Here is a 9,640-nt window from a genome sequence, read left to right on the forward strand (position 1 = left end):
GCTTTAATGGATATTTGCTTTTATGTTAATAAAGTAATTCGGTGTGACTACAGTAATACCGGGGGATGTTGGGGGGGCGCGAGTGAAATTAGACAAACTTGGGGGGGCGCATGTCCTAAAAGGTTGAAAACCCCTGCACTAGGGTAGTCATTGAATACTATAGTACAAAAATATGGAAGCCTGCTGAAGAGATCGGATTCTGGAGGATGGGTTTCTAGTGCTGAGATATCAAGCTGCTGCAGCTCATCTTCAATTTCAATAAGTGCTTTGAACATTTGAGGAATTTTGGAATCAATGGAGGACAGACAATTCACTCCAGGAATTGGCCTTCCAGGCTGCCTCAGGCTGATTTAAAGGAATAGTTCACTCAAAAATAACAATTCTGTCATCATTTGTTCACCTTCGTAACATGTATGACTTAATTTCTTCTGGGTGAGCTATTCCTTTAAACGATTCTGTGTTTAGATTCCGTTCTTTTCTTCCATTCAGACACTCTCTGCTTCTGTTTCTCAAGCTCATTAATCCTGTAGCCCTGCATGGTTCACCTCTTCCCAACCCAAGTGAAGTTGTCATGCTTTGCCTGCACTGTAAAACAGCTGGAGTTTAACTAGGGCTGAGGAAGCCAAGTGTTTCTTACTCAAGGACAACCACATTCTGAGCGAGAATCTTTCGCCTGAATCTCTCTGAATCTTTTGTGATTAAATGACTCGTCCAATTGTGAAAATCAGTGAGTATAATTCATTGTACCTGAAAATCTGTACTCAGCTTAAACAAATAAACCAGTGATCTACAGTAAAAAGAAAGGCCAGTCACACCAAGAACAATAACTTTAACAATAACTATAAGGTTTTAAAAAATAATAGTGAAATCACTTTCAGAATTACCTTTTTTGCAGCTGATGAACAGTGTGGGAGAAAGTTACTTTTAAAAGTAATGCATTACGATATTGCCACCTGGGCTGGGCTTGCTTATTTGTTTTTTAATAACAAAAAACCCAAAAGTTATATTTATATTGTTATATTTTTAAAGTTTTTTTCACACCAAAAGTGAAATTGATAAGCCTTAGGCTAAAGGAAGTGCCTCATCCTTACTCGCAATTTCTCTCAACACGGGGACAGAAGTACAGTCAGTGAATAAATGGGAAAACAATGTAACTTGCGTTACTTATTCATTATTTATTAGCAATGAGCTACTAGTTACTTGAAAAAGTAATCTGATTACGTAGCCTTGCATTACTTGTAATGCATTACCCTCTTTACTCTATGATGGTCATAATGTATTCTAGCTCTGAGTATTCATCCAAAGGAAAAGCAAGAATGTTTCCTCTAGATATTCTGAAAAACTGGCCTATTTGTTGTCATTGCAAAAAAAATCTACAAAGTAAACACTTGTCTGAATTTACAGCATGAAAACACCCAAAGTCAATAGAACAGGCAGCAAACAAACTTCAAAATAAAGTGTCTCATAGAGAACGCCCATGAGACAGAGTCTAGACTAGTTTAGACAAAGCATTATGTTTGAAACCAGAAGGTCAAGCCCTCTTTGAGTTGGTCTTACTCAATGATGTTATTAAGTTCAAATGGGTTTACTGGATCTTTGCTCATCTTGATCTTGACAACTCCTCCTAATCCTTCCCACCCTCTTCCGTATGATTTAAGGGAAAAGATCAAATGATTACTCACAACAGTAAGATGCTAGATTTTAAGAGCCTGTTTTTATAATTGCTAGCTCTCTGGATGTGCAAACAACACTACGTTCAAATGTTTGGCAACCATGCAGAAATAGTTCATTGGAAGAGTCAATGTTCAACCTCTTCTGTACAAGGCTACGAGATACGCTAGCATGAACAGTTTGCACTAAGTTTGAACATTTACAGCATTAGCAAGAACATTCATCTGGGAAAACAGTAACTAAAGGGATAAAAACAACAATCAAGGATTTCTTTCTACACTTTCCATTGCTGTTGTCAGTCTCTGCATTCTGCATGAACTCTTATCGGTGTGACCCTGATCCATTAGCACACGTTTCAACCCACAGACTTCTCATGCCTATCTCACGGACATTCCAGATCAGTCTGGCCTCCATCCTAGAGATCTATAGGGGGTTCAGGCCGACCAACCGCCAAGATAACTGGCCATATGACACCTCCAGGTGGAGCCAAGAACAAAACTGTGGATTTAAACAGGGAGAGGGGGATGTCAGAAGAGGAAACCAGGGGATCTTAAGGACAAAGACCAAAGGAGGAGTTATACAATCAAAGAGGAGGAATGTATCAGAAAAGACATGGAGGCAAAAAACAAGACCCACTTGACATTTTGATCATTGAGCATCTGAAAGCATTCATGTGTGCAGGCGACTCTGTGTGTCTGTGTATACACAAGCTTTCGCCAATAAAATCCACGTGGTAAGCCAATTAGCTCTAGTGTGTGCGAAGGACTCACCGCTTTCGCTCTTCTCGATTACGTCCACCGTCTCTCCAGCCTTCAGGCTGATCTCCGAGTTCTCCTGCCGCTCGTAGTTGGCCACCACCACGTACTGCTCCAGCACCATGGGCTCACTGCTGTCCGGTCCTGCCGGCGAAGGGAAGAAACAGGCTGTCAGCCACCGTCCCGCCATCCCCGCACTTCCCCCGCCAACCCTGCCCTGCCAGCGACCTCCAGCTTGACCCCTGTACACCGCCATCCTCACTCCGCAGCCTAGCGCAAATCAAACTCCTGCTGACTGTGCATGCTCCGCAATGACGGGCCATTTAGACGAACCTTCGTCCTCGCTGGACGCGCATTTGAATGGGGGGAAAGGCAGATTACACAAAAACAAGGCGAGGTAGACTTCCTTCAGAGGCTCGAGAGCTCGATAAGGTCTTGGTGATGCTGGGTCTCCATAATACAGTGAAGGTTTTTGGGAGGAAGCAGGGAGGAATGTAAGGAAGGGAAAAGAGGCTGGGAGAGAGCTGTTTACAGTAGGGGATGTGACTTGCGAGTGGAGGGAGAGAAAGTTTTTCTTCAACAGACGAGCAAGAACAGGCCTCCCTCCCTCTCTCCTGCCCTCCCTTTCTCATTTTCAAACTCTCTCTCTCTCTCTCCATCCCTCCTCCCATCTGGCTGAAACGGGGAGAGAGAGAAAAACGCCAATCAGGGTAGACTGCTCTCCAAGCCTTAAATAGAAACATATGAGTGGGCCGAGTAAAGAGAGAGAAGCTGTGTTTGTGAAACGCAAAAAGAAAGCATTTCAGCTGGGGTTAAGCCACGCTCTCTTTCTCTATACTTCTCTCTTTCTTTTTGTATTTCCTCTCACAATCTCTTTAACCAGTTCTTCTTCATCAATGACTTAAAGAGATCATTAGAAAATTCTGTAATTATTTACTCAGCCTTATGTTGTCCTAAACCTGTATGACTTACTTTATTCTGTAAAACAGAAGGTGAATTCCTATTTTTATATATATATATACTGTGTATATATATATATATATACATATACATATACATATGATGAAAGTGAATGAGGACAAGAGTTTTCAAGCTTCAGAATGATGGAAGAGTAAATGATGGGAGAATTTTCATTTTTGTGTGAACTATCCCTTTATGAGTTCAGTGGTCACATGACCATATGTGCCATGACCAAATCAGTAGAATGAACAAGTAGAATTTCCATAATTCTAATGAATAAATTACATCCCACCTACATTAAATTACTCAAAAACTGACTGTAAAGTTGATGTTTACATGCTTTCATTGTTACAAAAAAAGAAATCTATTTGAAATAAATTCAGTTCTTTCTATTCATCAAAGAATCTTAAAAAATGTGTTTCATGAAGTATTAAGCAGCACAGTTGTTTTTAACATAACATTAACAATAATAATGTTTAATAATAATAATAATGTTTCTTGAGCACCAAATCAGCATATTACAATAATTTCTGAAGGATCATGTGACACTGAAAGACTGCTGCTTAATATTTAGCTTGGCATCCCAGGAATGAATCACATTTTTATATATATATATAAAAAAAAAAAGTTATTTTAAATTGTAACAGTCTCACAATATTACTATTTTTATTGTTTTTTGATTAAATAAATGCATCTCTGGTGAGCATAAAGGTCAATTCACACTGCACCGATGCAGATGCAGACAACGGCAACAGTCACTGGATAACAGTACGTCCCTTCTCAGACATTACAAAACCCAACAAATGCTGGTTCAACGTGTTCAATCTGTGAAAACACACCGATAGACGCCGACAGGGTTAAAACACTGATTCAATGAAACCGGACAAACATGTTTGTTGCTGTTTGTCTGCGTCTGTCAGTGCCTTAAGAGGCTTATTTCAAATATGTTAAAAAAAAAATCTTTTCAGTTTTTGTAGTGTATTTTCCATTGAATATCTTTTTAAAATTTTTTTTATGTAATTTACATTACAGCAATAAAATAGTTTGAACATGCTGTTTAATGTTGTTTGTAAACTAAAATATCCAAAGTATAACACATCAAACGTTTCTGGCTTATGCATTTCAAGACTTTCTGCATAGTTACTAAAACTTCAAATGGTGTATTTGTACTTCTGAGAACTATTTTTGTAGTTTCTTATATGCGCTTGATCTTCCAACATCGTGTGGTTGTGTTCTCCCTGTTTTTCACATAGTGTGGTCTTCTGAAAACTAGAGGCTTTAAATAGGAAATATTTCAAATGTTCTTACAGAAACATAAAATGTACCATATTTTTTAACAATTTATCCAAAGAGATGGTGGGTGCATTTGCTGTACCTCATGCAAGCACATATAAGCATTTACAATGGTGTTAACATGTCTTGTTTGGAAACGAACCATGGATTATGTGCCCAATGTTTGTGAATACCATGGTATAAGAATATCCTTTGATACTGGCATTTGAGGTTGTCACTGTCCCAATTAAAATTATTGAACCAAGTCAAGTCAAGTCAAGTCAAGTCAAGTCAAGTCTGCTTTATTGTCAATTCTTCCACATGTACAGCACGTACACACAGAGAATTGAAATTGCGTTACTCTCAGACCCTTGGTGCATACAGATAACACTAACAGTAGAACATAAATACAGATAGATACAGATTAAATATAAAATACAACTATACAAATAAGGTAAAATGTAAAAAAATATATATAGCAGCACAAGGCACAGAGGAGGTGGAGTCTTCTGTGCAGTGGTGCTGTTTTGTGCCTCAAAGCGAGCGAAGAAGACGTTCAGCTCGTTCGGCAGGGAGATGGTGCTGTCACAGGTGCGTGGTGGGGGCTTGTAGTCCGTAATGGTCTGTAACCCTTCTGGGTCATCAAATAATGATGTTTTGTACAAAACTCAATTAACATAAAATCTGGTCTTGTATTCAGTCAACATCAAGCTGTCATGATGCCAACAGTGTGTCTGTGTTGCTAGCGCAATGTGTTTTAACACTATGGGCTTTTAAATCTGGATTACTGGAGAATCCTTTGAGTGCAGACGCTCAGTGCTGTGAGAAGCGAGAGAGCAGTAGTTCTGTATCTTGTCACTATCACCATCGGTATGGAACAAGCTAATTAGCACTGCCTCACACTTCATGGCGCCATGTCATGCTAACATGACAACATACTGTATTGCTCAACTGAATGCTTGCAGCTGTGCTGAAGTGAACTGTGAAATATAATTCTGACATTTTAACGGTGTTTGTGCCAATCGCAGAAATATTTCACTTCAATCTGAGTCACCACAACATCACAAGGAACACAATTATTGTTATTACAATTGTTATTTTATATTTATGCTTGCTTTTGGATCTTTACAATCCCCAATCAGGCTTATTATTTTGCATTTTAGGCTCAAGTGTGTGCTTTCTGCAAATGTAATTGTGCAGATGTAATTGTTTTTTGTTTTTTTTACATTATTCATATCGGAATCGTGTTTGAGGAATGTTTAATGCTGTGTGCAAACAATCCCGCAACCTTATCATGTCTTGTTATAAAGTGCACACAAACAGTATTACTTTGTTTTAACATGTATATAGTTAGTATGTGACTACCTTGAAACCAATAACGGTGTTTCTTTTGATAATTGATGATAATAGCACTCTGCTCTTGTCCTAAACATGGTGTAAAACGGGGACAGGACACCAAAAACCGGGACTGTCCCGGAAAATGGAGACGTCTGGTCACCCTATTTTTACTAGCAATAAACAAGCTTACTATCTAATGACCAGCTGGGAAAAGTTAGAAACCACCATTCTTAAGCCGGATTATGAAATGGTTTTAGAAAGCACGTGCACAAGCAAATTATATGTGTTACATAATCAGTGTGTTTTCTTTATTTTGCAGGAAATTGCCCAAATATGTAGGGTGTGTGTGATGATCATGGTGAAAACACACTCCACATGGGCTGTAGTTCTGTGAGCGTCAGCATTTATTTCTGAAAACAGAGCGTATTCTTTTCTGAAATGGTTATTTGCAGGCCGTCATCTATAAGACTTCCCGGGAGAGCACTGAGGGGAGACCACAAGCTCTCGTCATGTTTTACATCCTCCGTTTTCACACTGAATGTCTTCCTCTTCGCTGCTGGCCTTACAACACCTATCCTAAATATTTCGTCTTCTAGCATAAACTTTATAAGCCACAAGTAAACCTGCAGACCTCTAAGATCTGCTAAATGAGCTCTTGCTCTTAAAAACAAAGTTCCAGTTTTGGAATCAAAACTGAAGAGGTTTTTACATCCTCATGTAAATATCTTAGGAGAACATTTTATGACTCTTTGGCCAGTTAAATTCCCATAGTCATGCCCATCCACACACCACTTGCTTACTGCATTGTCCCAAATTAGAAGCCATATTTATCATTATATTAATTTCAAAATGTAATTTCTGGATTGCTTACATCAGGCTCACTGTAATAACACGATTAAATCTGTGTTTTATGTTACAGTTCCTAATGAAGTTACCAGCCAAATGGTGATTAATAGCATTTGACTAATTTTGATTTGGCGCTTGACGAGTGTTAATTTTGGACCCTGGGCAAGGAACTCTTTTAGGAACTGTACTTGTAAAAACTAGAAAATTACCACATTGAAGAGTTGCAAAAGGAAAAGTGACATGCACACACGTATATCGCATATCTACCTGAGGCCTCAGACTTTGTTGGACTGTCCTGAAGGCCATACATCCAAACTGAGGGCAGCGGAAAAGAGAGGAGAGAGGGAAAACAGAGGGAAAAAGGAGTATAAATGTTAGTCAGAACAGAGTGGAAAAAGACACAACAGCCAGCACTGCATGTTTTCATCAAAGCTGCAAAACCCAGCCAAAAGTAACAAATTATATACACTGCAGTATAGCTCACTCACCTTCAAATCTGTGACTTGTGCATAGACCATTAGCATTAGCATTGAAATTAGCGTTATTCCTAAAACAATTTCCTAATGATAGGAATCTTTAAATAATTTGATACAAATATAAGAAATGACATACTTTATAGAAAATGAAGGCCATTTTAGGACCATTTAATAAATTTGTGATGTGAAATTGTTTTTCATCAAGCACTTTTATTATTTTAACTTTATTTTTTATTTCCATTAAATGTTTCCATTGAAAATTTTCCATTACTGTAATCTGAATGAATATCTTGCTGTCAATAATTTTCTTTCTTTTTTATTAAAACCAATATAAATTCAATTTAGTGCATCATACTATTATGATGTCACTTAAATATGTATATTTATTATGTTTTCTTACAAATAGGATTTATTTAATTGATGCAAAATCTTTCTGCAAAAGGCTTTTTCTTCCTTTCTCAATATCCCGCTGCCTAATACATCTCACCAGCATCTTAACTGGATTTGCCAAATACCCCATACCGGATAGATGGCAAATAGTGCAGTGAACAGACAACTTAAGAGTTATTAAGCAAGGCACCATCTGGTTACAATACCCATAAAGCATCACATGGTGTTGAAAAACTGTGACTGTCTGTGTGTGTGTGTGTGTGTGTGTGTCTGCTCTGACAAATCTATTGCCTGGAAAGCAGGTATGTCTGAGTTTAAGGGTGTGAAGTCACAGCAGAGTTTCCTAATATCTTCTCGGTTATCACACACGCACACACAAACCAAACGAGGTGTAATTTAACCTCTGTAAACAATGAACACACTCAGCACCGACAGAATTCAAGATGTTGGTACAAGCTATATTTTTACCCCACAGGACAAACCTCGCCCAATATCCCTCCACCCTTCCATTCTATTCAACACCTCTGTCTCCTAATCCATTCATTCCTGACATTTCTTCCCTCCTATGTGATTGTGGGCTCAACGTTAACACAACAAATAAAAACGGCTAATTTGATCCGCGCAGTTGTTAGCCTTTCATACTCATAGGGATTGTTTCCCACCAAACGCTGATCTGAGCGCTGAAGAGTGGCACCAGCTTTACTGGCGAACTGGTGAATCACTCACAAATATGTCAAACAAATGCCATGGTATTATCATCGTCCCTTTTTTGGCTTCAAAGGAGCATTGATAACTAAATCCATATCAGATCTAAGTTCCAAATCCTCTACATCTCTGCTAAATTAGCATCAATAAATATTAGCATTAAATATTAAACATATATTTTATTGGAGAAAATTAAAAAAGAAATGTATCAACACAACTATAATTTGGTAAGTATAAATGTCAAAAGTACCAGTACTTTGATACCAAGATGACATTAAAAATAATACAATTAAAAATGAATAATATATAAGCATTTGTTGGACAGTGACTCATTTCAGTACTTGTGCAATGTCTAAACCGTAAAACTGATGGTACAAAAATACTCTAGTGTGATTGTATTATTAATTAAACAACAGTATTAATGAGGAAAAAATGTATTTTAAATCACTCATGATCTTTATTTCTGACTGTTCACTTCAAAAATTACTTGGAAAAACTTGAAGCAGGTAGAACATATGCTATATACCACTGCATATATTTTAGTACTTATATTAACCTTAATAATTAAATAAGAGTTGTTTTAATAGCATTTTAGATACTATTGAATATAGCTTTGGTTTTGTAATTGGTATATCATAACATGAATTTCATGAAATGTTTTTGTTGAGTCTGATGAACCTGTACTTTCCAGTTCAGGGTTGATCTTGAGGTCAACACTGTCCTTTGCAACAAAAATTTCATGGAATTTGAATTAAACTGACTCAAGGGCCATGGAGGTCAAATCATTAACAAATGCTCCACACCCCCGTGAACAGATCCATCCCTTTAGCGAAGCACATCTGACAGATGTTACCTTCCCACCTCTCTGACCCTTCCTTCACACTGAAACGCTGAAACACTCACTGCTATGAGCATTTACTCAATCTCTCACACTCCCGTCCATGATAAATAGACACACACAGCATCACTCACACACACCAGCGATTAAGTTCAGGTCAGTGGTGTTCGAATGACTGTTTTGGTTTCTCTCACCGTTATTTACATCACTTTCCTGACCCCAAACAGTCGACCTCCCTCCATTACAGGAAATGTCTATGTTTTTCTTACCCTTGTGTGGAAGGAGTTGTGTTTCACCCATGCTATAGTATTTCGAAGTGACGTGACATGTGGCCAAGTATGGTGACCCATACTTGGAATTAGTGCTCTGCATTTAACCCATCCTAAGTG

The 9,640-nt window shown here is 38.1% G+C and overlaps 1 protein-coding gene across 2 annotated transcripts in view; it reads right to left on the reverse strand.

Annotated features, from left to right (window-relative positions):
• The window catches only part of LOC107692111 (SH3 and PX domain-containing protein 2A-like), a 92,866-nt gene that overhangs the window by 23,931 nt on the left and 59,295 nt on the right, over nt 1–9,640 (reverse strand). For both annotated transcript variants that reach the window (XM_016491016.1, XM_016491014.1), the window contains one exon: nt 2,442–2,570. In XM_016491016.1, the coding sequence (XP_016346502.1) occupies nt 2,442–2,570 (129 nt within the window). The remainder of the gene's footprint in view (nt 1–2,441; nt 2,571–9,640) is intronic.

This window comes from Sinocyclocheilus anshuiensis, unplaced genomic scaffold (assembly GCF_001515605.1).
Source record: "Sinocyclocheilus anshuiensis isolate Anshui unplaced genomic scaffold, SAMN03320099.WGS_v1.1 scaffold322, whole genome shotgun sequence".
Classification (NCBI taxonomy): Eukaryota; Metazoa; Chordata; class Actinopteri; order Cypriniformes; family Cyprinidae; genus Sinocyclocheilus; species Sinocyclocheilus anshuiensis.